Source organism: Ogataea polymorpha (assembly GCF_001664045.1).
Source record: "Ogataea polymorpha strain NCYC 495 leu1.1 chromosome Unknown OGAPOscaffold_5, whole genome shotgun sequence".
NCBI classification, from domain to species: Eukaryota; Fungi; Ascomycota; class Pichiomycetes; order Pichiales; family Pichiaceae; genus Ogataea; species Ogataea polymorpha.
The window spans coordinates 114368-141230 of NW_017264702.1; the positions used below are offsets into that span (position 1 = coordinate 114368).

Consider the following 26863-nt stretch of genomic DNA (forward strand, 5'->3'; position numbering starts at 1 on the left):
TAGAAATAAATCATAATATTTTCTCGAATTATTGTCATGTCTTCAGAAAAGGAAAATGAGGTCCTGTCAATGTTTTTTGATGACGCTTTTGTGCCTCACGACTACCTTGACGCTTTATTCACATCTTCACTAAACCTCAATGGCCCTCAATTAAAGAACAAGTCCGTGACATTTGCATCTCCGAACTCTCTTAAAGCATTACAAGGTAAATGCCTCTCACTATTAACACATTTGGACTACTACACCAACGAGCTCACACACCAATTTGAGAAAAAGCTTCAGGATTTGCACAACTCGTCATCGATAATAACATATGCTTCAGAAAATACTGGTGGCATCACCAGGCTGGAGTACTACGTGGAGTACCTCGCTTCCTCTATTAACTCTCTCAATAGAGATATGGACGACGTGAACGAAAAGTTGAATAATGTACGACAACATCCAGAATCGCAGGAGTTGATTAATAACATTCAAACGCTCAAGTTAGTAAAAGACCGCATCCAAGCGGTACTGAATATATTTGAGACCGTCCAAGCAGTGGTGCTGACGAGCGCAATCGAAGAGGAAAATGTGAATGGTACGCATCAACTATCTTCCTTAGCGCCAACAGGTGCTTCCTCCGAAGAGGCGGCCACCAATGTGTCACTAGACACGTTCTCGTCCTCGCTCAACATCCTGGAAGAAACCATTATGGAACAAATACAGAAAGAAAAGGGTTTAGGCGAGGTAAACAATGATCTCGTGGAGAAAATACAGGTTCTTGTGGATTTGACGCCCTTTTTTAAGAGCCTAACAAGGTTCTACCCTGTTTATGCTGATTTTGCGCAGTTCCTGGAGAACGAGAAAAAACGGTACCTTGCTAAATTTTATAAATAGTGATTTTCTAATCATAATGTACATGATTTCCTATAGATCCTGAGAATGCGCTGTGAATCTGCTATCGTTTTGAGAGAATAATGTGTTATCAGTAGTTTGCGAGCCAACAGATGTGTCTGTGGACGTGGAAGATCTCGACCTTCCATCACTGATATGTTTAATATGCGACACACTCAATATATTTTCATTTTCATCCTTGAAATCGCCTGGTTCGGACTCTAACTCGGGGTCCGACTTCTTCTTTCTCTTGAAAGTCAGTAAGGAGATCACTTTGTTGAAGGCCCTGGTAGGGAATACCTTTTCCACCCAAATGTCGGGAATTATTCTAATAATGATACCAGCAGGAATGGAGAGTAATCCGCAGATAACGGCAGTCCCCCACATTGCACCCGTTTGTCGGGCAATACTGAAAGCAGCACCTCCCACGTACATGATAAGTATCTGGAATCCGCCGATGATTGCTGCAATGGAAATGAAATACCAATTTCTGAAAAAATGTTGAGTAAAGTCGAGATTAGAGCGAGTGATGCGATCCTTCACTTTCTTAATTCCATCACCCTCATCCAATTTCCGTGTCAAAAAAAGGTTGAAGAATTGCAACCAAACAAAAGTATTGAAAGTCATGGCAGCTATCTGAGTCGACTGGTGATCATTCACATGACCGTTAGGGAAAAATATTTTGGCTCCTGCAAAATGGAGCACAAAAGTGATAACCAGCTGAACAATGGATTGTCCGAGAATCATTTTCCACATGGAGGTGGAAATAAGAGGAGCGTGGCGACCAGCTGGCTTTCTATTCAAGATGTCTTCGTCCGGCTTATCTGTGGCAAGAGCTAACGCAGCTAGAGTATCCATGATAAGGTTCACCCAAAGTAACTGGACAGCAGTCAAAACTGAACTGTCGTCAGACGATGCGACGGCAGAAATGAATGTTAGTGCAACAGCGGTGACATTGACAGTGAGTTGGAATTGAACAAACTTGCGAATCGAAGTGGCAACCGTTCTTCCCCATTTAATGGCATTGACGATCGATGAGAAATCGTCCGTTGTCAGGATGATATCGGAAGCTTCTCTGGCGACTTCGGTACCTGCAATACCCATGGAAAAACCAACGTCGGCAAGTTTTAATGCAGGTGCATCGTTGGTACCGTCTCCAGTCACTGCTACAACTTCTCCTTGTTTTCTCAAAGTGTCAACTAATATCCGCTTGTCCTCAGGACTGGACCGGGCCAGCACACAGAGCTTGGGAACAAGGTTGACGCGCTCTTGTGGGCTCAATGTCCGGAAAACAGGGCCCTCCATGCATGCAGTTGGATCGTTGAATGTTTCTTCGTTGAGAATCCCACAATTTTTGGCAATGGCACGGGCCGTCAAGATGTTGTCACCTGTAACCATCCTCACACGAACACCCGCAGTGGCACATTTGGCAACAGCTTCCTTCACGCCTTCTCGAAGAGGGTCCTGGATACCCACCAGGGAATCCAAAACTAATCCCTCGCGCTTCGGTGTGGTTTCCCCTCCAATAACTATTTTTGGAAGGTTGGTGTTTTGGATTGCTGCAGCGTTAGCGTCGTTGGCCAGGATTTCAACTGTCTCCCCAAAAAGAATATTCGGATCAGCTTCTCTTCTGTTATCTGACTTGGCCATATTGGCAGGAGGCCACGATTCCAATCCTTCAAAATCGCAGTGAGCAAGACAGAGTGTCCGAAGTGCGTGCTCTGCAAGATCGGTGATCTTCGATGTGATTTCCTCTTTGGTGGCGCTGGTGATTGGCACTATCTTGCCGTCCAAGGTGGTTCTTGCAGTACATCTGGAAAAAACCAGCTCAGAAGCCCCTTTGATGTAAAATCTATAGCCCGAACTAGTCTTGACCACAATTCCACCCCATTTGCGAGAAGACTCAAACGGAATCACCTGGACTATACGGTGTTGCGATTGCTCTCTAATTAGTTCCAGCGGTGTATTTTCGTTGATTGCATGGAACCGCTCCTGAGCAAGAAGAAGTAAGGCACATTCTGTCTTGGAGCCAACAAATGGCTCTTCAACCTTTGCTTTCTGAGGCTTGTCCCCTTTCTTGAAAAGTCCTTTTTTCTGCACACGAGAGATTTGCTCTTCCTTGCTCGCTTCAAAAGCCGTCGAGTTTAGCAAAATGTTGTCAAGTAAGCTATTTTTTAGATTGTCGCTAATAGTCCCAAGGTCGGCCTCACCATTATCCCGTGAAACGGTGTAATCAAAATCATTGTCGCCTATGAAACCTCTGACAACGCGCATTCTGTTCTCTGTGAGTGTTCCAGTCTTGTCGGAGCAGATCGCCGTCGCGCCTCCCATGGTTTCACAGCTTTTCAAGACACGCACCAGATTACCGTCCTTAGTCATACGTGTAGTTGCAAAAGCAAGAGCCAGCGTCACAGCCAACGGAAGGCCTTCCGGCACAGCCACAACAATGATTGTGATAGCCGTAATAAGAATGTTCAGAAATTTCGTTCCCTTCTGCGCACCTGTGAGATACTTATAGTCGGTTCCCAGCTTCACACAGAACTTTATGAACAAGACGATAAACAGTATAATGGCTGCCAAAAATCCGAATCTTGCGATACCGTCTGCCAAGTGAGAAAGTCTTGCCTGCAGTGGAGTTTCCTCTGATTCATGACGAAGCGACATCATAATTTTCCCGTGCATGGAATTTGTGCCAACAGCTGTCACGATAGCTTTTCCTTGGCCAGAGATCAACTTCGCCCCAGATATCAACATTGGATCATCAACGCCTTTGTCACCAATGTCCTTGGAAACGTTGCCAAGAGCCTTGTAACGCTCTAATGCATAAGCTGCAGGAATTTTGCGGATGGCATGTGTTTCGCCGGTAAGAGAGCTTTCATCGCACTCGCATTCACCAGAAACCAAAACCGAGTCTGCAGGGACAACTTCACCGGTTTCCACATATATCAGGTCTCCCACGAGAAGTTGTCCAATAGGTATGAATTGCTTCTCCCCCGACCTGTAAACGATCACATTACGATCGTCTTTTTTGGCATTCAGTTTCGAGAATTGTCTCTCTTTATTATAGTCGTTGACAGATCCCACGATCACAACGATAGCTATAGCCACAATGATGGCCACACCTTCCACCCACTCGACTTTAGGCAGCTTCTTACCCTCGTCGTCATATTCAGGAGGTTGGCCAAAGGTTTCATAAAGACCCAGTGCCAAAGACACGATGGCCGCAACGGTTAGCATAATCAGAATCTTGTCCTTCAGAGCCTCCCAGCACAACCGCAAAAACGACTTGCTTGCCTTTTTGGGAAGCATGTTCACACCATAAACATGCTGCCGTTGTTTGAGCTCTGTCTGAGGAATATCTTTGGACAACCCTCTAACCTCATCGGTGGCCAACCCTGACACGAGGGCGTCTATGCCTCCGAGCTCCTGGAGTTTGATCAGGGATTTAGGATCATGAAGCGCGCCCAGATCATTCACTGAAACTCTGAACCTGTCCCTGGCCTCAAGATCGGTGGTTTTCCTTGAGATGGACATTTAGAATGATTTTTTTTCAGTTTCACTTATCAATTAAGCACACTGGTTCATATATGCAGCTTTTGAATTGTGCCTCGTTTTCGGTAGGGTCCACTTATCGATTTTTATTATTGTTAAAGGGCTACTCTTTTTGAAAAGGAGGCTGAGCACTAGCAAAACTGTGAGGAAATTTTTCTACAATCGGTTAAATTGCCTAGATTTTAAAGCAAATACGCAACATCAAATACATGTAATCAGATACTCTATAACTATAGCGTAGGAATAGTCAGCCTCCATTCTTTTGATTCATGTTGAGTGGTGGCAGAGAGAGATTGTTGATCGATGGCAATGACATCTGCATTGCTTGGGCTTGGGCTTGGGCTTGGGCTTGGGCACTCTGTTGGAAATCGTAGCCAAACATTGGATTCATGTACATGTTTTGTTGTTGCTGCTGCTGCTGCTGCTGTTGCTGTCTACTCATCGTTGCGTATATTTGATTAGTGTCCATCATCTGTGACATGTACATTTGTGAGTAATTCGGTGTCTGTGACGCCTCAGCCTTTATTTGCTGCTGCTGCTGCTGCTGAGCTTGGCCGTTAGAATATCTTGCGCCTTGTTGTCCATTTACTTGGTTGACAAAAGTCATGTATTGAGTTTGGTCATTCATAGTGGCAGATTGTTGCGCCACATTTGGAGATGAAGAGTTCTTATTACTCGGTTGCTGGCTCATCGAGCTTTGGGTCCCTGTCGATGCACTCGCAAGAGCAGGGTAAATGTCATCTGATTTGAACTGTTGAGGTTGCATAGCAACCATGTTAGGTTGGTAGTACAAGGCCTGCTGCTGAGGTATTTGCGAGGCCGCTTGTTGCTGCACTGCCTGAACAGCCTGCTGTTGAGAAACCGATCCATTTGCAGCTCCCACTGGTTGAGGGAAATATTGGTTGCCATTTAAGGCGAAGGCATACGCGTGATTAGGATATTGGGCCATATAAGACTGCATAGCCAAGTTATGGTTTCTTATTGCCTGTTTTGTGCTGCAGTGAGGACAATTCTTTTTACTGTTTCTTCTAGGGGTGTATTTGTATCCCGGATATCTTTCTGCGTGTCTTTTTTTCTCTTCTTCGGCCTGTTTGTTCCAGTATTCTTTTTCTTCTGGTGGTAGGTTTCTCCATCTGCGACCCAGTTCTCTGGACACATCTGGATTGGTCCTGATCACGTTGCCTTCTTCCAACAGTGCCTGATGGTGCTTTTGTCTAAATAAAATAAAAGCGTTTCGAGGCCTAGGAATCCGGTTTCCTTCCTGCTTACAGGTACATTTTTCAAATAGTTTGGAGGAGTCCAGCTGAGGCGGTTGGGGTGGAGGCGGAATTTGAAGAGCCTGCATCAGGTACTGCTGCTGCAACTGTTGTGGGTACTGTATCGCTGCCTGCTGTGGGAACTGTTGTTGGACTGCGATCTGTTGATATTGTACAGGTATTTGAGATGGTTGAGGGATAGACATCTGATGCTGAGGTTGCTGGGAAAGCTTTTGATCATGCTGCTGAACATGGGTTATTGCATCGTTGGACTCTGGCTTGTCCTGTTCTGGTTGAGGAGAGTTGGACCCTGAATTTGACTGGTGAGTGCTGGGAGAGTGCTGTTGGCTTGAAGCTTGTGTCTGGCCCGGAATGATGTGAGAAAGGGGCGGCAAGCTTCTCTTGCCGTCCTGGTCCACTTGAAACTGTTCCATCTTTGGGGATGGTTTATAGTAATCTCTTGAGGTCTAAGAAACCTTGTTTGGATTATTTATTGTGAGACCAGAATTGATAAAAAACCTTTCTTTGTTTCTTTGTTCGTGCGTTTTATTCTCGCTCCAAAACTTTTCGCCAACGTTTTCTTTTTTTCGAGCAACAAAGCATTCTAGTGGACGAGCAAGAATTTCAGTTTTACAACAATAAATACTACAATAGACGTACAATAAAAAAGTGTACGGATCTGCGAATTTATTGGGTGAAGGGCTGACCGTTAGATTCATGTATTAATAATGATTTGCGCTAACAGATCCAAGCGAGCTGACGTGCCAACTTCCGTACCTATTAGAGTTGCTATGCGTAGCTCTGGCTCATCAGCAAGCCAGCACCAAATTTAATGTAGACTTGACTTTTCACGACTCGAAAGAAATTGCTCATCCATTCCTGTGTTTCTCTCTGTGCATTCCCGCCAAAAAAACAAAAATAGTATGATTCGGCAAGATCCCTATAGCACACTCAGGCCGTTAGGCCCTGTTGTATCTCTGGAATAAGAAGTCCTTGCTTACCCTGCCCATATTGCAAGGGGCACAATAGCCAATGCCCTTTGGTTATTGTCCAAACAGTGGTCTGGCCTTAATCCTTTATTGGAGATCACTTTCTGCGGACAAATATTGCACATGACTGCTCTTTTGGGAACCCGGAAATCCTAAACAGGCATCTGTGTACTTTTCCTACAATGCCCCTATTGTACTTTAACAATTATTTTTGTTTGTCCACTACTTTGTTTGTTTACATTTGATCATTTCCATAACTAAAACTTTGCAGAGTTGTCCAGTCACTTCGCACCTTGGACAACACAACTTTGTTTTCTGAACGTATTTTCGTTTTCTTCTTACTCAACTGAATAACAAGCTCTGAAACTTACCACAGTCATTCCTTAAATCGAGAGAATCACTCTCACTTGTGCTACCAGAGCTTACTTTTATAATCACTCTTTGAAAGAACCAAATACCTCCACTCGTTAGCCCAAAACAATAATAATGCTTTACAAAACTTTTGTGCCCCTTCTTTTGCTGTCAGCTTACACCAAAGCCGAGGAAACCACCACTTCGCAGGTCACTGTCACCGTGACGAAGACCTTGCTATCGCCATCCGAAAGCTCTGCTCTATCGTTGTCGTCCGCCTCTGCTGCCTCTGCGTCTGCGGCATCAGTTGCCAGTGAGTCCTCCGCTTCAGCTGCCTCTGCTGCCTCTGCTGCTAGTGTGGCTTCTGCTTCTGCGGCTTCTGCTTCTGCTGCCTCTGCTTCTGCGGCTTCCGTCGCGGCAGCTTCTGCTGCTTCTGTTTCTGAGGCCTCCGAAGCCTCTGCTTCCGCCGCGTCTGCAGCCTCCCTTGCTGCTGAGTCTTCTCTTTCGTTGGAGAAGGCCAAGGGTCTGCTAGCTATTGCTTCTGCTGCTACTGTGAGCTCCTCCCAGGAGGTTTCCCAGAGCTCTGCTCTGTCCAGCAGACGCTCAACAGTGCCATCCTCCACTTTGAGAACGTCATATGTGACATCGGCAGCTCCATCCTCTTCGAGGGCTCCAATAAGATCCTCGGTGGCTCCTTCGTCCGCTTACAGCAAATCCGCCGTCAAGTCCTCGAGCGTCAGCTCTTCCTTTTCGAGCTCTAAGTCGAAGACGACCAAGTCCAGCTCGAAAGCCAGCTCAAGCTCTACTTCAGTTTCCACCTACGATGACGAAGGAACTTCCACTGCTGCTTCTTCTTCTTCCAGCGCTCAAGCTAACGGAGTGGCTCCAATAAGTGGTTTCGCCTTCGGCCTGACTGGAATTGTTTTGGCTGCCCTGATCTAGATTTGACCCCTGTTGCTTTCGATTTATGTAAGACTACTTCAAATACCGGCTAATTCTTGCTATGTATTATTAATTACCCTTTATATTTATCACACACGAGTACAATGCGTTCCTGCCACCTTTTGCTCCGGCTATCCAGCGTCCCAGCCTGTGCTCCTTTGAAAGTGACGCGTACACCCGCACTTGCTCGTCTTCGAGGTGGGCGCTAATCCTCGTCACCACGCCTTTGGCCCTCTCCAACGTGCCGATCAGAACAAACTTGCGCAGGTCTTTCTCCAGCTTCCAAACTTTAATCTCTCCATTCCAGGACCCAGAGAAAAAAATATCACTGTAGGGAACGGCGTAAATAGAAGTGATCCAGAAGGGTTGTGGTTTTGGGACTTGCAACCGCGCCTCCTCTAGGTTACTCTCAGCGCTAGCTTTCCAAGGCTCCATCTCAGGTTCAAGTCCGTGTGCCTGTCTCTCTGTGTATAAAGGTTTCTTTTTGGCTAGAGACCATAGGCATATGTTGCCATTGTCTGATCCCGTGACAAAATGAGTGTCATCAATCATCGAGACACAGTCAATACTACCCTCTGCGTAAAAATCAATACCTGCCTTGGGCGTGTCTCCGCCTCTGAATGTGAGTCTTGTCTCTTCTGCTATTTTCCATAGCATAGCAGTCCGGTCTCGAGATCCCACAGTGACACATCTTTCCTGAGCCAATGCAGCGATATCAGCAACCAAGTCTTGATGTCCGTAAAGCGTTTCTAGCTGTGCCTGTTGATTGACGCTATAGGTTCTGATTTTGAGGTCAGCACAGGCCGCGTACAGCTGATCAGTATTTCGGCGGAACGCTAGTCCTAAGACCTCTCCTCGACGATCGCGGGTCTCCAAAACACGGATCGGAGCCAAATTTTCGCTGCTCCAAATAATAATGCGCTTATCACGACCTCCCGTGACAACATACTTGCCATCGGGACTCACAGCCACAGATAGTATCTCGTCACAGTGGCCATTATTCATTTGCTCTTTTGAAATTTCTGTGTATTTACGTCCTCCTTTGACAAACTTCAGTTTGACAGGCTTTTTGTCTTCGTCTTTCACGTTCCACTTTGCAAGCTCCATGTCTTTAGAAATTGTGAAGGCGTAGGGATACCGTACTGCAACTCCCGTCAGCCCTATACAGGGGGCCCTGGCAACAGTTATCTTGGCCTCTTCAAATAGCAATTTGTCACCAATGAATTGGTAAACGTGTCCCTGTTGCTCAGAGACGTCTTTCTGCAACCTGGAGGCAATAATGTCATCGTCCAAATCTTTGGCGTCGAAGTCATACACCTCAGCTTCCGCCTGCAATTCGCTTAAATACTGTTTGGCCATGCGTCTTCTTTTGTCTGCTGCACTTTCGCCTGCATGTTCTTCCTCGCTGGAGTTGTCTTCTTCTTCCTCTTCAGATACAACTGAAGACGATTCATCAAATATATCACTTTGCACTTCTTCCTCGTCTATATCGCTGGAGCTTTCGGGGATCTCCTTTTGCCGACCATTTGGGGCTGATCCATTCTTCTTTCTGGACTTCTCGGGTCCTCGCGATGGACGCTTTCTCTTCTTCGAAGGGTCAGAGAAAAACGAATCCGACATGATGGTGGATCTAAAATTTTTTTCCACTATATTTTTACAGAATATTTTTTTTATCGCATCCGTGCACCGATTTTCGAGATCTAATAACGCGTACCATTTGTTACACGAAATTTAACATGGATTCGTTGAAGCAGGTCTTTGTCACCGCTGGAACAACGCTTGTACGCCATTCACGTGACGGCTCTAAGCTGTACGTGTGTACTAATTCCATTTTGAAGGTATTCGATGTGTTGAACCCGGAGCGTGAGCCTGAGGTGTTGGACATTCTAGGGAAAGTGAGCTCGTTCGAGGTGGGAGAGTTGAACGGCCACAGGTACGGCATTGTGACTTCGAAAAGTGGAGTTTGTGAATATTATGACCTGGATTCTCTTCAATCGATGGGAAAGCTGGTTAGATCGCCGTTAAGCTTGAGAGACGCTGTGTTCACTCACGGAGGTTCGATGGTGCTCTGCGGGGGCTCTGACGGAGAGCTGAAACTGGTGGCTCTTGGAGCCGACTCTAGCATCAAATCTATCAATACCGGCGACCAGGTGACTGCAATTGGGTACAATAACATCGGCGATTTGGCAGCTGTGTCTCTTTCTAACGGAGACGTTTCAATATACGCGTATTCCACGGCCGAGCCGGTGAAAAAATATGTCTACACCAATATTACCGAGAAACACAAGCTATTGGATGACGAGGACGAGGACGATATCGATCTCGACGACTCGTTTGGGACTCACCCGCCAGAAGCCAAGAACATGGCTGGCGTGTGTGGCTGTGACTGGCACCCAGATGGAGATCTGATTGCTATTCCCACCAAGGACAGGGAGATCGAGGTGTACGACCGGACGGATTTCTCATCTCTAGAGTTCAGGTTCCAGGGACAAGTACACGAGAAGCCCCTAGTGGATTTGAAGTGGTCTCCCAACGGTGCCCATTTGGCCTCTCTTGGTCAAGACAGGAAACTTATTATCTGGGAAACAGCTTCCAGAAAATCCGCCAGGGTATATAGTTTGCCGGAGAATGGCTGCTCGTTGTCGTGGGGCCGTGGAGATGGTAATTTTGACATTGTGGTTGGAACGGATCATGGTCACATCATCAGATATGAATCGGTTGTTCCTATGGCAGAAACTGGCACAAGGGAAGGCAAGGTGGTCGCCGATGAGGCCGAAAGTGAGCCTGAGAGCGAGGTGACTGGACTGTTTGACGAGGCGCCCGAAGACGACTTTATTGTCGATGACGATGGCTCAGGCTACGTTGAGAAGAAACGCTCTCTAGAGACGAACCAGCCCATAAAACAACGCAAGGTGGTCATTGACGAGACTGCTTATAGGCCTTCATTTGAAATTCAGCCTTATTCTCCAGGCGGGACGCCGTGGAACGGTAACAGGAAATATCTGACCATGAACTCCGTTGGATACGCTTGGACAGTCAAATTGGAAAGCTACAATACAGTTACAGTCAGTTTCTTCGACAAAGGGCTACATAACGAGTATCACTTTAAAGATCTATATGGGTTCAATGTGGCATCCATCACCGAAGACGGCATTCTTCTCGCTTCTGCTACCAAAGGGAAGAAATCTACCATAATGTACAAGTCACATGACCAGCAGGATACCTGGATCAGGACACTTCTCCTGCAGCCCGGAGAGTTCGTTTCCAGCGTGACCCTTAGCAAGAACTCGATATATGTCGCCACCTCTCTTGGTTTTGTCCGCAAATACAGCTTGTTTGGCCGAATCGAAAGAATCGAAAAAACAGCCCCTGTGGTTGCTTGTGTCAATAGCGACAAGTATTTGTTTACCGTCACTTACAATTCGGGGTCTTTGAACTTCAATGTGCAAGATCTCGACGGAAAATACTTTCAGCGAAACGAGCATCTTCCATTGGCCCTGGCTGGAGGGTCGTACTCGTCGTATCCTTTGAAGGGGCTTTTCTTCTCTCTTGATGGTGATCCTTGTGTTGTTGGGGCTGACGATTATCTTCTGATACTTACCAGATGGAGAGATCCACTGCAGGCTTCCTGGATTCCTATTTTGGACACCGCTGCGGGGGTCAAAAAGCTGGCTCTTGGTGACGATATAAAATGCTGGCCATTGGGACTCTTGAAATATCATTTCAACTCCATAGTCACAAGAGGGTCTGAATATCCTTCTTTCCCGCTAGCCATGCCTTTAGAAATTCCAGTGAAACTTCCAATTACCGGGGAAGAAGAGGAAGAGGACCCTGAAGAAGAACTGGTGCGACATATTACCTTGGGAGAATTGCTCAATGACGCAATCCAAAACGACGACGTGGTCGACGAGACTGCGCAGGAGCGTTTGGCTGACATCAGTGTCAAATACGATGCAGCGCTCCTAAAACAATTCGGCCAGTCCTGTAACGACAGCAACCTTCACGACGCTCTTTATCTGGCAAGTAAGCTACGGGATGAGAGAGCTTTGCATGCAGCTTCCAAAATCGCCGAACGTCTGCAATTAGTCCAGCTGGTCAACAAAATCACCAAGCTCAGAGAGGCCAGACTCGAGTGGGATGAATAACCCGAATCAAACATATATATTAAACGTCCTAGCGTCCCTTATTGATTTTATCGATATCCTTCTGCGAGAGCACCAATCCGTTTCTGGTAGATTTTCCCACAGTATTGATTTTCAGGCCACGATCTCTAATTCTTTTATCCTTCTTAATACCTTTCCCGATTCTTGTGCTGATAGAGGTGACCCCACGATCACTCAACTGTCTGAACTCTTCTTTCTTTTTCTTTGCTAGCACTATACCAGCATCTTTTGCCTCGCGCTCATATTTTTCGACCTTCCGCAAGTGTGCCTTGATCATTCCCTTTCGCATCTCCATCGGCATTTTTTCAAGCTTCTTCTTGCCATTTCCATTAACCTCTGCCACTTTTTGAATTCGACTGTTTAGAGCTTTTACGCGGGCATTCCCCACTGGATTCTCATGGTCCAGCGTCTGAAGTGTAAGATCTGCTCCCGAGTATATACTTCCTCTTGTGTCTGCAAGTATATGTGATTCGCTCAGCAATCTTTCCAGGGCAATATCATTTTTTATATCCTCTTCATCGCTTTTAGACTTTGACCCCTTGAGAAGCTGTTCCTCTTGAGCTTTTTTATTGCGTTTCAGCTCTTCAAGTGTAATCGGCCTACCACTTTTCAAGACTTTCTTGTCCTCTTTGGTTGGCTGAGATTTGGTGGGCGTATATTTGTCCTCAAACTTAACAACTAAGGGAGCCATAAAAAATTATTTTTTTAGACATTTTTTTCCAAATTATTTTTCATGACTAGATACGTTGGGTGCATCGATATCCACGCCGGAAAAGTCAAACAGATTGTGGGCGGAACGCTCGAGAAAGACGATAAGGAAAACGAGGACCTGGTGTCAACGAATTTCGTCAGCACGCATTCGTCCTCATATTATGCCCAAATATACAAGAAACACAACGTTGTACGCACGCATGTGATTAAGCTCGGCTCTCTGGAGAGCAACGATAGAGCTGCTTTGGAGGCTCTTCAGGCTTGGCCGAATGCATTACAAATTGGTGGAGGAATCAACATCTCGAATGCTAAATATTGGATTGATAGCGGAGCGGCCAAGGTGATAGTCACCTCATGGCTGTTCCCTGAGCAAGAGTTGGACTGGAATCGACTGAAAAGGTTGAGCGCGCTTATTGGACCTGAGAGGCTTGTTATTGACTTGAGCTGCCGCAAAGTGGAGCACCAAGGGGAAACATCGTGGGTGGTAGCTATGAATAAATGGCAGACCCTAACCAAGACCGTGCTGAGCAAGAGATTGTTTGAAGATCTGAGCCAGTACTGTTCAGAATTTTTGGTGCACGCAGCTGATGTGGAAGGGCTCTGTAATGGAATAGATCAGCAGTTGGTGCAGAATCTTGGTGAATGGTCGCCTGTTCCCGTTGTTTATGCTGGTGGAGCAAGGTCCATTACAGACCTGGCCCTGGTGGACAGGCTGAGTGGTGGAAAGGTGGACTTGACATATGGCAGCTCTCTTGACCTCTTTGGAGGCAATTTGGTGAAATTTGAGGAGTGTTGTGCTTGGAACGAGAAGCTGGATAATTAGGTATCATTTGTACGGTTTTAAAGTTGCTGTAACGTTACCAATGCTAGTCACTAGACGAACGCCAACCAATCTGCCAGCCTCATATGCTTTATGGATCCAAGGACGGAGCAACATGAGACCAAAAGCGACAGCAAAGCCTTGGACAAAAGGCATCAGCACTTGGTCTTTGAGGATCGCATAGAGGACGAGAGACGGAGTAATAATGGGAAGCGGGTCAGCATCTGTGGCGTGTGCGCCCTTCCTTTGCTTGGCATAACTGAGGAGGTTCCTTCTGAAGACCTGCTCGAAGCGCAAGTCTGGGATGTTTATCTTCTGGGCCATATGAAGGAGAGATAATGGGTTTTCGGTGTGCTTTCGTTTTTTATTTGTGGCGAAAAACAAAAAAAAAAACTTAAATTCACCACCATGTCTGAAGAGCCACAGGTGACTATTCGTAAGGCAGGCCGAGACGAGGTCGACTTCATTTTGGGCGATGTTGATCTCTCTTTGGCAAACTCCTTGCGGAGAACGATGCTGGCGGAGGTGCCGACGTTGGCGATCGATTTGGTGGAAATTCTGGTGAACACCAGTGTTCTCGCAGATGAGTTTCTTTCTCACCGACTGGGTCTCGTGCCTTTGGAGAGCGAGGATATTGATCAACTGAAGTACACAAGAGATTGTACATGCGAAGATCACTGCGAAAAGTGCTCTGTCACGCTGGAGTTGAGAGCCCATTGTGACTCCGACGAAACCATGAACGTGTACTCTAGTCATCTCACGATCGTGAGTCCGAACACTGGTTTGAACCTGGGCACTCCGGTAGTGAGGGATCCCGAAAGAAAAGGGGTTTTGCTGTGCAAACTCAAGAAACATCAACAGCTGCATGTCAGATGCGTGGCCAAGAAAGGAATTGCTAAGGAGCATGCCAAATGGTCTCCATGCGCTGCCATAGGATTTGAGTATGACCCTTGGAATAAGCTGAAACATACAGACTACTGGTTTGAAGAAAGTGTTGAGGAGGAGTGGCCTAAGAGCGCCAACTGCGAGTGGGAGGAGCCTCCTGTCCCCGGCGAAAGGTTCGATTACAACGCAAAACCTAATCGTTTCTATGTAAACTTGGAGACGACAGGACCACTAAAACCGAATGAAGTGTTTTCCAAAGGTTGTATTGAGCTGCAAAAGAAAATAGCCAACATTGTGTTTGAACTTGACAAGTTAGACCAGCAACAGCTCCAGGCACAGGCCAATGGAGCCACAGCATATGCAGGACAGACAGTTTACGGTGGAGCCAATGGTACGACATATGGCGACGTTGTTGGCGGCGGACAAACTAGCTACGATTTTGGAACCGGAAGATGGTAAAATGTAATAGTTACGATAGAAAAATAAATTCTAAAATTTCGATTATTATTTTTCCAACGTCATGTCGCAATACATTGGAAAGACTATTTCCCTAATCTCTCAAGCGGACATAAGATACGTTGGAATTCTTGAGAGTATTGATGGCACAAAGGGTACCATTGCCTTGAAAAATGTGAGGGTTTTTGGGACGGAAGGTAGAATTCTTGACCCAAACAGAATTGTCTATCCCTCGACGCAAATTTACGAGCACATCATGTTGAGCGGGCCTGATGTCAAGACACTCAATATTTTGGAGGTTCCGATTGAACAGGTTGTTCCGGAGCCCATTCCCATGTTTAATCCTGCCAACTTTTTCCCTCAGGGCCAAATGCCCTTCCCAAGTCCTGGTCCTCAGCCAGGACAGCCGGCCCCAGTGCAGTCGCCTGTCCCGCAAATCCCACAGCCAGTCTCACAAGTTGTCGCACCGCAGGCTCAGCCATCGTCACAGTTTGTGGCTCAATCACCAGTTCAGCAGCAACAAACTCAGCCAGCGCAACAGGCAGCAGAAGAGTATCGCGCTCCAACTGAGAAGCAGACAGAGCCTAAGCCTGTTCAGTCTATAGACGACAAATCTCCGGTTAAGGAATCGACTGCATCCTCCAACTCTGAAGCCCAAAAGGGTGCTATCAAGCAGTCTCAAAGCACGAAAAAGCCCCAGGCTCCAATTGGAGATGATTTCGATTTCGAGTCCAATAATGCCAAGTTTGAGAAGGAAGCCGAGCTGCAAAATGCCGAATCAACGTTTTACAACAAAAAATCGTCGTTCTTTGACAACATCTCGTCGTCCACGGAGCAATCAGCTTCCGACAGAATGAGATGGCAGGAGGAGAAAAAACTCAACCTGGACACATTCGGCCAATCTTCTCTTAGGCACAATAGAGGCAGAGGAGGATACAGAGGGCGGGGAAGAGGTCGTGGAAGAGGAAGGGGAGGTCGTGGAGGATTTAGAAACCCTGAATGGGCATAAGTAATCAAAGCTGTACAAGTAAAAATAGTGTAAAATCACTCTCAAAAAAAATTATTATCAGTATGAGTTCAATCAGACCATTCTCTGCCACTGATCTTTTCGAACTCAACTCGGTCAACCTTGATCCACTCACTGAAAATTTCTACTTATACTTCTATCTCCAGTACCTGTCAGAATGGCCATCGCTATTCTATAAGGTAGTTTCTCCATCCAACGACGTGCAGGGCTACATGCTGGCCAAAACAGAGGGTAAGGGTAAAGATTGGCATGCACACATCAGTGCTGTCACCGTGAATCCAAATTATAGACGGATTGGACTAGCCTCAACATTATGTTCTTCGCTAGAACGATTTACAGAGAACGAGCCATACGAAGTTTACTTCATAGATCTTTTTGTGCGATGCAACAATAAGCTGGCAATTGTGCTGTATGAGAAGCTGGGCTACTCTGTTTACCGTCGGGTTGTGGGCTATTATGGAGACTACGAAAGTAAAATGAACAGAAATAAGATCGACGACGAGATTGATGCTTTTGATATGCGAAAGGCTTTGAAACGGGATATAAACCGAGAGTCTGTGCGTGCCGATGGAAGAAAATACAATGTCCTTCCTAATGAAATAGTGTTTTAGGGCTCTATCGTCCTTTGCCGCTGTTTTTCTTAACATTGTGCGTTAGCATGTGCCTGAAGTATGCTAAAAACCGATTTCCCGAGACCTTGCTCTCGGGACTCAAATCTTGCACCTTGACCTTTTCGTTACATATCGGACAGACGGCGACGTACACATGGCCAATTTTTGCTGAGTTCTTGTTGCTTTTCAGCTCCGGGTGCAACCCTATCAGCTTTGGTAATGGCATTTCTGAGCCGTTGCTAAAAACGCCGTGCTGCTTCGTCAGATGGTGTAAATATCCAGACGAGTTCAGGTCAAAAAATAGATTATTGAAGTCATTCTGAAAGTCTTGTTTTGTTGGTTTGCAGAATGAACACAATCCTTCTCTCTTGTGTCTTTTGCAAGTGTTTTTCGTGCGCAGATACCTGAAGACTCGCGGTTCATAAAAATTCACATTATCATGATTGGCAAACCGGACCAGCCGATTGCTAGTGATATTTGATTTCTTATTTATCTCATATGCCCATGAATGATCTCTTTTGTATTGAAGACGGCTCACAAACAAGTCTGGGTCCAGTTCATTCAGTGAACAATAGGGGATAAGATGCATGTTGATTATTTCCCTGTACTCGGGCTCTCCTTTTTCGAATACGCTCACAAAATCTTCGACAAGTGTGCTCTTTCTGACCTTTCGGCCTAGGGTTACACCTTCTTGTCCTTCTGGATTTGCCTGGATAGACCTTTTGCGTTTTGATTGCAATCCAGTCAGCTGATCATTATCCAAAAACGACATTCTTCTTGAGTCGGGCGATTCAGAGCTCTCTGGCATCTCTAGCATCAGATCTGTAATTTCTGCCTTTTCGGAGGTATATGAATACGAGTTCTCAGGAGTTGGCATGTAGTCTTCCAAAACTTGCGAATGTACCAGCTCTGAAGAGTTCCGAAACGAGTTGCAACCATCGATTTCTTCCAGCGACTCATTTACAATGTCATCGGTGTCAAATAGAACATTGAACAGGGGCATGTTTGGGCTGTTCACTAGCGTTATATCTGTGTGTTGGTCGTTATCGATCCATGCATCACTGGTGATGTCATTCGGATCGACTGCTCCCTGGTCTTCAGGTAAGGGCTGTAAAAAAATGTCCGACCGAGAAAGAAAGGCGTCATTATCGACCACCTCTTTCTCAAAAATGTCCCGTATGACCTCCAGCTCCATGCCTGAAAACACCCTCCCCGGAAACATGAGGATCTACATTTCTGCTCCTTATCAATAAATATTTATATCTCGTGATCATTTTCTGTTCTATTGAGATTTGAGGAGCAGAAAAAATTGCAACGGCCTGTAAATCTCATAGGCACTATTGCCAAACACTTGCAACCCTATCTACGGCACCACAGCTCACGATAGTCTCTGTGTTGCCCACCTCAGCCACAAAGGCAGATTTGACCCGGCCCTCGTGTGTCTTCAGTTCCTCAACCACAGACCCTGCTCCCACGTCAAAGCCTCTGACAATACCGTCGTCTCCAAATATCCATATCCCATCTTTGTGGGGTCTTGTTATCACTATGGGGTCAGAAAATTTGTCTTGGGGAGACATTGAATTAAAATTGGAGACGATAATGTTTCTTCTGATGGTTACATTCGTCTGGAAAGACTCGCTGTCTGTGGCCAGTCTGCTCGCCGCAGCGATTTTTGCGGCCACTTCTGTCTCTTCAACGCCTATGAGATCGGCAATCGTCGGAACTTTGAAGGTAATCAATCTCATATAGGGAATATGGTTGGTAGCTGCTACCACATTATCACTCTCAGTCATTGCAAATGCCATGGGATGAAACGAATGGCTCGAGAACTCAGAGTCGTTCAGTGCCAAGCGTCCAATCTCAAAAATGCGATCGTGGATGGTGTACACTCCAACCATTGAAGTCTCTGTGCGTCCCACAAGAATCACAGGATAATTGCTCGAGTCCGCGGTGATCAGCAGGCAACTTGCTCTGGTAAGCAAACTCACCTCGTTCAGTTTTTCGATGGTTCCATCCTGAAGATTGAGTTTAGTGGCCACCAGTTTTGAATCCCATCCAGTGGAGACTAAAAAGCCTGAGTTTCTATCCATTTGCCTGAATTTCATTTGGAGAACGAGCCTTTTATGTAATTGATCTTCACTCAAAAGCTTCAGCTGAAACTCATTATCGTAACTGACTCTCCAGACCCTTAATTTCCCATCCATGCCGCAAGAGAATAGGATGTCAGTTCCGTCGGCTCCTGCCACAAGCTTTGTTGCTGTTGAATCATGGAGGTCGTTTCTGACTAGCAGGTTTCTGCGCTTCTCTAGATCGAAAAAGTGAACCTGCTTGTTATTGGTCACGAATAGTCCCAAGGACACACTTGTGGTGCCAATCTCTAACTTTACAAAGGATGACGATATCACAAGGGAGTTGAGAGTGCCCAATTCCAAAATCTCGTGTCTTTTTGGCGCATCAACGGTCCATAGAGACTTCGTGCTCTTGTACTCCGGCTTTTCCAACGACAGATAGGCAAGTCTGTCCTTCAGAATGGTCTCCAATGATTCCTCAACTGAACAGTCAAATTTCTTATTGAGCTCCAGCTCGAATGCCTCCAAAGTGCGTGTGAGATTGTTGGTTTTGAGATAGTGTGCTATCAGCTGTTGCGCGGCAGACATTGAATTTAGGTTAAAAGGCCGATCGACGCGACTAAATACGACTAATATAATTCTGAGGCCTTAGACACTGCAGCTTTGGCACAAAAACCAATCAAGGCTGTACTAAAGTACTTGCCACAGCGAGATAATCGATGCCAAACAGCTCCGCGAGATAAGTACCCTACCGTAGTGAGATGAAGGTACATCTGGTTATGCTCCTGGCCATCCAGTATATGCGGTGCACGGATGTTTTCTCCATCAACCTATAGAGACAGGCGTACTCTTTTTTTTTTTCGTGATTTTAGAATTGTGGCACGTGACTGCTAATAGGGCTAATTTCTTACCCTGGAGCCTTGTTAAATAATTTTTCTGAAAATTTGCAACTCAATCACTAACTTCAATCATGGGAAAAGGAAAGCCTAGAGGACTCAACTCCGCCAGAAAGCTGAGAGTGCACAGAAGAAACAACAAGTGGGCAGACAAACAATACAAGTCCAGGCTGTTAGGAACTGCTTACAAGTCCTCTCCATTCGGTGGATCTTCCCACGCTAAGGGTATTGTTCTTGAGAAGTTGGGCATCGAGTCCAAGCAACCAAACTCTGCCATTAGAAAGTGTGTCAGAGTGCAACTGATTAAGAACGGTAAGAAGGTCACTGCTTTCGTTCCAAACGATGGTTGTTTGAACTTTGTGGACGAGAACGATGAGGTCCTTCTTGCTGGTTTCGGTAGAAGAGGTAAGGCCAAGGGTGATATTCCAGGTGTCAGATTCAAGGTCGTCAAGGTTGCTGGTGTCTCCTTGTTGGCTCTCTGGAAGGAGAAGAAGGAAAAGCCAAGATCTTAGGTACAAAGAGCAATAAGACATAATAAAAACTGGTACAGACATGATTGTAGAAGCAGTATTATTATAGTTACATGGCCAAGCCGCGGCCTTCGATAGAGACACCTCCCTTCTTGGTGCTCTTTTTCTTCTGGCTCAGCATCGTGAGTCTCTGGTTCAGTTTCTTGAATCTCTCATCTCTGCTTAGAGATGATCCAACGCCCATCGCAGCAGCGCTGTTCTTTTGCTGGCCAATGGAATTCAAGTTCACCTGGGGTGCGACAGTATAAACACTGGTACGGGCTTCTGGTGCCGCAGCACGCTTTCTCCTATCTGCACTTTCCTGGTAAAGAGATTTGCGAACGGGTTGCTGGGGTTTTGGTGTTGGAGACATGCTTTGCAATCTGTCCACATCCACGGTGACGGTTTGCACTTTCTTCGCTCTGTAGTTGTCTGATCTGCCCATGATTGGTCTAGTCCAGTCACCAATGAGCTTTTCTGCCGTTCTTTTCAGCGATGGTTCCACTTTCTTTGACTTTTGGTAGAATAACATCACTTTACCCAACCCTGACTCTCTGAGGTGAATCGTTTTGATTGGAAGCTTTGTAAGCTCGCTAAAGAGAGTCTTCTGAATTTCAAATGCGGGGAGCGAAGCATCGGGAAGTGGTTCCAGCCAAATTCGCACGGCCTCCAATAAGTTGTTATCGAGAATCGAGTCGTACAAGTTCGATTTTAAAAGTGTATCCTTGACTTGCGGTAGCAATTTCAGTTTGTGCGTAGCCGGACGCTTGTTGTTGACGCATTCAATGTCTAACTCAGCGGCATCTTTCATCATGTTCTTCAAGTGGGCAATGGCTTCGTCCTGCATCGCCTCCAAATCCACTTCGTCGTTCTTCTTGCGCTTGGTGGGTTTCCTAAGCACCGCAGCAAATTTCTCTTCAAATTCTCTTCTCTTCCTTGTCTGCTCATCTTCCTCTTCAATTTCTTCTGGTGCGGCAACTTCGGTGTCCTCTTGTGGTGTGCCTTTACTGCGCTTGAGCTTTTTGTTTTTCGGTTTCTTCTCAGTTTCCGCCTCCTCGCTACGTTCGCGCTTGTGAGCTTCGAGCTTGCTGATGTCTTCCTCAAGATCTGGAGCTTCTGGGCTGGTAGGCTCTGGGGCCTCCACCGGGGCAGCAGGGGATTGCCCCGTGGAAGATGCCAGCTGATTGGTCTCGTCTCCTTCGTCCATAATTTTTAAAAAAAAACCGTGCACAGTTATTTTTTTAAAAATCTTTTATTTCACCATGGATGGATTTTCTGAAGAAGACGCTAAGAAATTCAAGCAAATGCAGAACGAGGCCACTTTCAAGCTGGCTGCTGTCATCGCAGTTGGTCTGTGGCTTATTCCAACTGCTGTTCACTTTGTGAGAAAGGCTTTGTAAGAAAGTTGCGAGATGCATCTGTATATATGGGTGATCAATGACTACGGCCCACATGATATTGGTGTTACATGACGGTTTTTCATCGCATTGCACAAGTTGATGTCTAGTTTTTGTTGTCCAAATAGGCTATATTTATGTACACTTGACGATGGAATGTTGATTTTGCCAATTAGCCATAGTAGACAGTGGCCAACGTCTGTTTAGAACTCGCCATCGCCTCTATCTTAGAGAGTATTTGGTGTGTATGAACGTCATCACTTGTATTTTTCCAAGTGATCTCTCGTGCTGTCCCGTTTGACCTATGATGTCCAATATTAGTTTCTGACATTAAATATCCGAACTTATTATAATCCTAATATACACTTATAATACATCGACTTTCAAAATCCTAGAGCGCGTGACATTCGCGATGAAGATGCTTCTGCAACCACAGGCTGAACTCAAAACACTTCTATGACACTCCTTCGCTCTTAATCCGTCAACCCCAGAACACGACATTTTTCTTGTCGCGTCACTGTAACTCCTTATCCAAGATATTGTTCAATTTTTGCACCAGATCTAGGTGGACTTGGGGATTGGACCCAGAACTCTTATCGACTTTCGTTAAACCCAGCTCTTCAAATATCCCCTTGATGCGCCCATTCAAATACCTATCTTCCTCGGAATGATCAAATGCAACTATTTTGGGGTCATCCAAAACTTCCTTCATGGATTCCACTTTGTCATACACATACTTCACTTCGTTGATCAAAAACTTGTAAGTTTCCTTCAAAGGGGCTAGTTTCTCGAGGATAGCTCCTGTTTCACCATTTAGCGACTCCTCCGATTTCAGGTCGATAAAAGACAGCTCTGCCTTGAGCTTTCTCGAGTAGTCCAGCAAATATCTGAACTTGGAGAGCATCTGGTTCAAAACTTTATTGACGATGAGTTCCGTTTCCAGCTCGCGCACAAGTCGCTCGTACTCAGAGTCCAGTTCTTGTGCCTCCTCAGATATACTATCGCGTATTTCCATCCCACGATGGTGTTTCAATCGCACAAATCCTCCAGCAACGAGATCCTCCGGTATATTCAGTATATTCCTCATCGCATACACCTCAAACTTGTCGAAGTTCTTGTTGATCACATGCTCCATCAGAGATTCTAGAGTGGCCGTTCCCTTCTGTATGTCTTCTACAGTGTAGCTAAACCCCGTATTCGTTTTTTCTTGTGTCTCTTCCTCGTTGACTATCACGTCGTCATCATCGTTGCGTGAATGGAAGACGCGCTCTTGCTGCTTTTTTTCCTCCTCCTCTTTATCGAATTTCTTTTGAATCAAAGCCAGCTCCAATTGCTCTGTACATCGATACATTATTTCATTGATCATGTTGATAATATCGTCAATCACAGAGATAGGCTGAAAACCAAGATGCTCCGTCAGGAGCTGTGAAGCAAGCATCTCTGCCGACTCGTTACTCATGTTGTTTATTTTTGTTTTGATGAAATACATTTATTCTACATGTGGCAGTTAAATGTGGCTAGTACATTTTCCAAAATGTTAGTGCTATATTACATCACTCTTCGTCAGAACTCAGTTCGCCGCCAACAACCTTGTTATCCTCATCTTCGTCGTCTTCGTCGTCTTGGTCGTACTGCGGAACCTCGGTTTTGTCGTCGGTGTTGTCCTCGTCATCCGCGACAATATCCTCGGGCTCCTCGAACTTCTTGTGCTTTCCGTCCCTAACGACCGGCTGGCTCTCCTTATCAGAGCCAGGCTTCACCAGAGTACCCTCCATGGAAACGACTTTACCTGCAGCGTGCAAGGCTTTAATCGTAAAGCGAATCTTTCCCTCAACAGGGACACCATTTTCATCTACCCATTGACCAAGAGACTTGCCAAACTTTTCGGCATCCCCTTCGGCATTGAATTCATCCACCTGGTTCGGTATGTACCTCCACTCTGGCGGGATTCCTCCCTTTTTAATTGTGGCATTGAAGGTATCGTTGATGAGAAGACCAATGTGAGATTGGGATTGCATGTACGACCAGCCTTCAACAACGTCGCCAACTTGTGGTCGCCAAACCAACAGCTCCGCTGTACACCACACAAATGCGAACGGATTGTCGTCAGCGATCTTCGCAACGGCAATTTCTGTCCCGTCTTCATCCTCCACCAAATTTTCCGAGGCAAGTTGGACATTGAAGTAACCCAGAAGAACACCTTTGGCAAAAGGAACATAGGTCATAAGCATATGGTCGAAATGCTGCTGTTTAATCCCATTGATTGGCGAATTTATATGGCATGGAGCGAGAGACAGATAAAGCTGGGCTTTCATTTTGTGGAAACACTTCGACAACCCTGTTTCATCCACAGGATTCGTTGATTTATGAGATATTACATTGTACATGTCTTTTGCCGTGCGCGAGCTGGCAGAGAATCTTCTCTTCACCCCAACAGACATGTCCAAGTATTTTATTTCAATTGGAAAATTTTTTTTTTTAGAGCCGCACTGCGATAAGAGAGCATATTTCAACTTAACGTCTTTTGAAAAGTTTAGTCAACTTTCGTGAAGGTCCAGGAGATTCAGGAGAGTTGATCACACTCATCATAGAGAACTTTCCATTCACCTCCACAGGAATGCTATTTGCGTTGACCTTGCTGAAACCTTCAAATTCTCCTCCAACCATAGAGCCCTGAAACTTGCGGAACGCCAATCCCTCTTGGGAATTGAGTTGCTTGGTTCTGTTTCGGAACTGCGGCTTGTATGACGACCATTTCTGCCGCATTTGTTTTTGCATTTGCTGTGGGGTCGGAGCGTCTTCATCCTCGCTATATTCGGGGACCCCTGTAAAACGTACTTTCTTGATCACTTCCCCATTCGTATCAAGCTCAGGCGACGAATTCTCAGGAACAACTAGCACATTTCCAATATTCTGCGGAGGGCCATTTTGGCGTGTAGATGAGGCCCGTGAACGTGTTTTGATCGAAGAGTTCTCGCTTGTTTTGTTAGGAGAGTTGCGTGCAGCAACGTTGTCCACTTCGGGACCCTTTGCGGTCTCGTCACCTTCTGGAATCGAGCTCACTGGCCTTTGCGACAAACTTCCAGACCTACTGCGCGACGCTGAATTCGATGGAGACGCGCGTCCTGCCGCGTTATTCCCTGGTGACTGCAGGTGTTCGCTACCCTGCAGTGATCCTGACCTCGATCTATTTGTTTGGGCCTGGGAATCTGGGAAGTTGCTCTGTTTGAGCGAATTCAGGGGACTGGTGGGGAACTCAGCATCACTTTGCAGCGAGTTGCTTCTGCTTCCTGAGTTTGACCCACCCAGGGCTTTTGCAGGAGATCCATTTAATTGAGCATAGAATGACCTTGGTCTTGGTTTTGGTTCAATTCTTTTTGCAATGGCTTGTCCACTCTGCGATGATTTTATGATGTGCTGCTGGAGTCTCTGCTGGGCAGTCAGCGGTGGCTGTGTCACTTTTTTAGAAGCCAACGCTGCTGCTCTGGCATGGTCAACGGGCGAGTTCTGTGGCTTTGATAAATTTGTTTGCAGACGAAGAGTGGGTGTTGACGACGCACCAGCCCCAGCCGTGGTCGAGTTGATGTTTGGACTTTGAGAATCAATCAGCGGACTAGTAGGATCCGACATAGTTTCGTTCTGCTCTGGTATCACACGGCGAATCTCGGGAGTGACCAGTAGAGAATTACGCCTACTGGAAGTGGATTTTGATCGACGAAGAAAACCATCATCTTTGTTGCTCTGGAGACTAGAAGACCGCGAGCGTGAAATGGAAGATTGTCGTGATAAGGAGTTTGGAGACGATCTGGCGGATCTCAACTCTTCACGCAGCTGTTTCTCACGTTCTCCAACTTTCTGCTCCATCTCTTCTGCTTTTTGCTGTTCCTGGTCTCTTACATCAGCCTCTCTGATTAGTCTAGCCTCTCGGGCATCATCAAAAAGCTCTTTTTGGAATTTTGACTGTTTTTCCATATCTGCCTTGAACTTCTCGGGAGATATGTGCAGAGCCTCCATGTTTCTACCCAGCTGGGCATCGAATTGCAAGCGTTTTTGCTCGTTTTGCTCTCTAATTGTCTGCTCCTTAAGCTTCCGTCTCAGTTGCTCTTTGTCGAACTCATTAGAGCGATTCGAGTCTATAATGACTTGCCACTCCGCCTGGAACCTTCTCAGGACAAATACCATCGTACTTAGCAAGCTGTGTGCATCGTCGCTCACCTTATAAAGTTCAACTATATTATCGGGACGGACTGCCATCAAACTTCCGTTTCTCGTGATTTTCGTTATAGCAGCCAGCAATAGATTGTTCTTTTTTGACTGGTTGAAATAAACTTCAAAGTTTCTCATCACCACTCTAAGGGATTCGCTTGTGCGCGCATAATTTTCAAAGTAGAAGCTGTTGTTATGGTATAGCACTTTACCGAATTTGCGTACCACACCATAAAAGTCGGCCAGGTGCAATAAAAGCAGAAACGATCTCTGAAGAATGTATTTGTAACGCGGTGACGAAAGCAGATTTTCTTTGACCTTGCATCTGCCAAGAGCATCAATGCGGTCCCGGAAGGCATCCATGGCTAATTCGAAATTAGCCAGGTTGACTTTTAAGCTCTTGAGGTCAATAGACCGGAGATAGACGTCGGCTTTAGCATCGGCGGAAGTATTTTCGGGTTCATCGTCAATTAGGAGCTGCATGGATTGTAGCTCCGGAAACTCTAGCACGTCTGAAATATCATCCAGGGTGAAAAGTGGCTTGTCTTTCTTCGTTTCCTGAGAAGATCGATCGTTCATGGCAATTTTCCACTTGTGGTCGTATATCTCAAACGTATTAATCAACAATAGCTCCAACAGCTTTAAAGTGTCCAAGCTTTGCCTCAAGGTCGGCAACCTAAGCTTGGTAGTATCGTAATTGGTGGAATTGTCCATACAGTCGAAGCTCACCGCACCGATGTTAGGCGAAGGCTCTATAGATTGGGCAGGATTAAATTTGTTGCCATTGATTAAGATTTCAGATCTCCTGTATATGTTATCATTGACGTTGAATATACACCCGTTGAGCAATATGATATATTTTGTGAAAGCAATCTTCTTTTCTTGGGAGCATGTTTTGACGAGAAATTTAACGTTCTCAACCAGTTTCAGTATTTTCTGTGAGGCGTAGCGATATTGCAATATGCGCGCGTCAAGAGAGTCTAGTGGGACACAGTCTTTGATAGCAGGAGCTGGCATGTCCGAGTGGCTATTTATTGATGGAGCCGGCGAGTGTGCACTCATTACTTGCCAACGCGTTTATCTTATCAATAAGCCGGTGTGTAGTGCAAACAAAATGCCCTGAAAGGCGATTTCAGCAAGTATCGAGTTG

At 45.9% G+C, this 26863-nt stretch overlaps 18 protein-coding genes across 18 annotated transcripts; 8 read left to right on the plus strand and 10 right to left on the minus strand.

Moving 5' to 3' along the window:
* Positions 1-36: 36 nt before the first annotated feature.
* OGAPODRAFT_94554 (uncharacterized protein) lies at positions 37-876 on the plus strand (the record flags this gene model as incomplete). The annotated part of the gene is made up of 1 exon (XM_018357562.1): positions 37-876. The coding sequence occupies one exon, from the start codon at positions 37-39 to the stop codon at positions 874-876; it is 840 nt and encodes a 279-aa protein (XP_018209644.1).
* On the minus strand, positions 859-4547 carry OGAPODRAFT_16732 (uncharacterized protein). The gene has a single exon (XM_018354632.1). It carries the CDS (start codon positions 4405-4407, stop codon positions 907-909), a length of 3501 nt encoding a protein of 1166 aa, XP_018209645.1. The 5' UTR covers positions 4408-4547; the 3' UTR covers positions 859-906.
* Positions 4548-4672: 125 nt separating this feature from the next.
* Positions 4673-6400, minus strand: OGAPODRAFT_94556 (uncharacterized protein; the record flags this gene model as incomplete). Its single annotated transcript, XM_018357563.1, has 2 exons — positions 4673-6115; positions 6389-6400. The coding sequence occupies 2 exons, from the start codon at positions 6398-6400 to the stop codon at positions 4673-4675; spliced, it is 1455 nt and encodes a 484-aa protein (XP_018209646.1).
* A 749-nt stretch (positions 6401-7149) lies between these two features.
* Positions 7150-9468, plus strand: OGAPODRAFT_94557 (uncharacterized protein). The gene has a single exon (XM_018357564.1). It carries the CDS (start codon positions 7157-7159, stop codon positions 7961-7963), a length of 807 nt encoding a protein of 268 aa, XP_018209647.1. The 5' UTR covers positions 7150-7156; the 3' UTR covers positions 7964-9468.
* On the minus strand, positions 7150-9583 carry OGAPODRAFT_94558 (uncharacterized protein; the record flags this gene model as incomplete). The annotated part of the gene is made up of 1 exon (XM_018357565.1): positions 7150-9583. The coding sequence occupies one exon, from the start codon at positions 9581-9583 to the stop codon at positions 8033-8035; it is 1551 nt and encodes a 516-aa protein (XP_018209648.1). The 3' UTR covers positions 7150-8032.
* A 116-nt stretch (positions 9584-9699) lies between these two features.
* OGAPODRAFT_94559 (uncharacterized protein) lies at positions 9700-12716 on the plus strand (the record flags this gene model as incomplete). Its single annotated transcript, XM_018357566.1, has 1 exon — positions 9700-12716. One exon carries the CDS (start codon positions 9700-9702, stop codon positions 12106-12108), a length of 2409 nt encoding a protein of 802 aa, XP_018209649.1. The 3' UTR covers positions 12109-12716.
* Positions 11260-12817, minus strand: OGAPODRAFT_94560 (uncharacterized protein; the record flags this gene model as incomplete). Its single annotated transcript, XM_018357567.1, has 1 exon — positions 11260-12817. One exon carries the CDS (start codon positions 12815-12817, stop codon positions 12137-12139), a length of 681 nt encoding a protein of 226 aa, XP_018209650.1. The 3' UTR covers positions 11260-12136.
* Positions 12818-12859: 42 nt separating this feature from the next.
* On the plus strand, positions 12860-13969 carry OGAPODRAFT_76992 (uncharacterized protein; the record flags this gene model as incomplete). The annotated part of the gene is made up of 1 exon (XM_018356257.1): positions 12860-13969. One exon carries the CDS (start codon positions 12860-12862, stop codon positions 13658-13660), a length of 801 nt encoding a protein of 266 aa, XP_018209651.1. The 3' UTR covers positions 13661-13969.
* A 103-nt stretch (positions 13970-14072) lies between these two features.
* On the plus strand, positions 14073-15015 carry OGAPODRAFT_16733 (uncharacterized protein). The gene has a single exon (XM_018354633.1). It carries the CDS (start codon positions 14171-14173, stop codon positions 14999-15001), a length of 831 nt encoding a protein of 276 aa, XP_018209652.1. The 5' UTR covers positions 14073-14170; the 3' UTR covers positions 15002-15015.
* A 25-nt stretch (positions 15016-15040) lies between these two features.
* Positions 15041-16021, plus strand: OGAPODRAFT_16734 (uncharacterized protein). Its single transcript, XM_018354634.1, has one exon. It carries the CDS (start codon positions 15063-15065, stop codon positions 16005-16007), a length of 945 nt encoding a protein of 314 aa, XP_018209653.1. The 5' UTR covers positions 15041-15062; the 3' UTR covers positions 16008-16021.
* A 48-nt stretch (positions 16022-16069) lies between these two features.
* Positions 16070-19223, plus strand: OGAPODRAFT_94564 (uncharacterized protein; the record flags this gene model as incomplete). Its single annotated transcript, XM_018357568.1, has 1 exon — positions 16070-19223. One exon carries the CDS (start codon positions 16070-16072, stop codon positions 16634-16636), a length of 567 nt encoding a protein of 188 aa, XP_018209654.1. The 3' UTR covers positions 16637-19223.
* Positions 16136-19223, minus strand: OGAPODRAFT_16735 (uncharacterized protein). Its single transcript, XM_018354635.1, has one exon. It carries the CDS (start codon positions 17829-17831, stop codon positions 16641-16643), a length of 1191 nt encoding a protein of 396 aa, XP_018209655.1. The 5' UTR covers positions 17832-19223; the 3' UTR covers positions 16136-16640.
* On the minus strand, positions 16136-19293 carry OGAPODRAFT_76996 (uncharacterized protein; the record flags this gene model as incomplete). Its single annotated transcript, XM_018356258.1, has 1 exon — positions 16136-19293. One exon carries the CDS (start codon positions 19291-19293, stop codon positions 17974-17976), a length of 1320 nt encoding a protein of 439 aa, XP_018209656.1. The 3' UTR covers positions 16136-17973.
* A 382-nt stretch (positions 19294-19675) lies between these two features.
* Positions 19676-20113, plus strand: OGAPODRAFT_13569 (uncharacterized protein; the record flags this gene model as incomplete). Its single annotated transcript, XM_018353373.1, has 1 exon — positions 19676-20113. One exon carries the CDS (start codon positions 19676-19678, stop codon positions 20111-20113), a length of 438 nt encoding a protein of 145 aa, XP_018209657.1.
* Positions 20114-20154: 41 nt separating this feature from the next.
* On the minus strand, positions 20155-21317 carry OGAPODRAFT_76997 (uncharacterized protein; the record flags this gene model as incomplete). Its single annotated transcript, XM_018356259.1, has 1 exon — positions 20155-21317. The coding sequence occupies one exon, from the start codon at positions 21315-21317 to the stop codon at positions 20181-20183; it is 1137 nt and encodes a 378-aa protein (XP_018209658.1). The 3' UTR covers positions 20155-20180.
* Positions 21318-22021: 704 nt separating this feature from the next.
* Positions 22022-22966, minus strand: OGAPODRAFT_13571 (uncharacterized protein; the record flags this gene model as incomplete). The annotated part of the gene is made up of 1 exon (XM_018353374.1): positions 22022-22966. The coding sequence occupies one exon, from the start codon at positions 22964-22966 to the stop codon at positions 22022-22024; it is 945 nt and encodes a 314-aa protein (XP_018209659.1).
* A 63-nt stretch (positions 22967-23029) lies between these two features.
* On the minus strand, positions 23030-26775 carry OGAPODRAFT_94568 (uncharacterized protein; the record flags this gene model as incomplete). The annotated part of the gene is made up of 1 exon (XM_018357569.1): positions 23030-26775. One exon carries the CDS (start codon positions 26773-26775, stop codon positions 24022-24024), a length of 2754 nt encoding a protein of 917 aa, XP_018209660.1. The 3' UTR covers positions 23030-24021.
* On the minus strand, positions 23061-23948 carry OGAPODRAFT_8964 (uncharacterized protein; the record flags this gene model as incomplete). The annotated part of the gene is made up of 1 exon (XM_018356939.1): positions 23061-23948. The coding sequence occupies one exon, from the start codon at positions 23946-23948 to the stop codon at positions 23061-23063; it is 888 nt and encodes a 295-aa protein (XP_018209661.1).
* Positions 26776-26863: the final 88 nt, after the last annotated feature.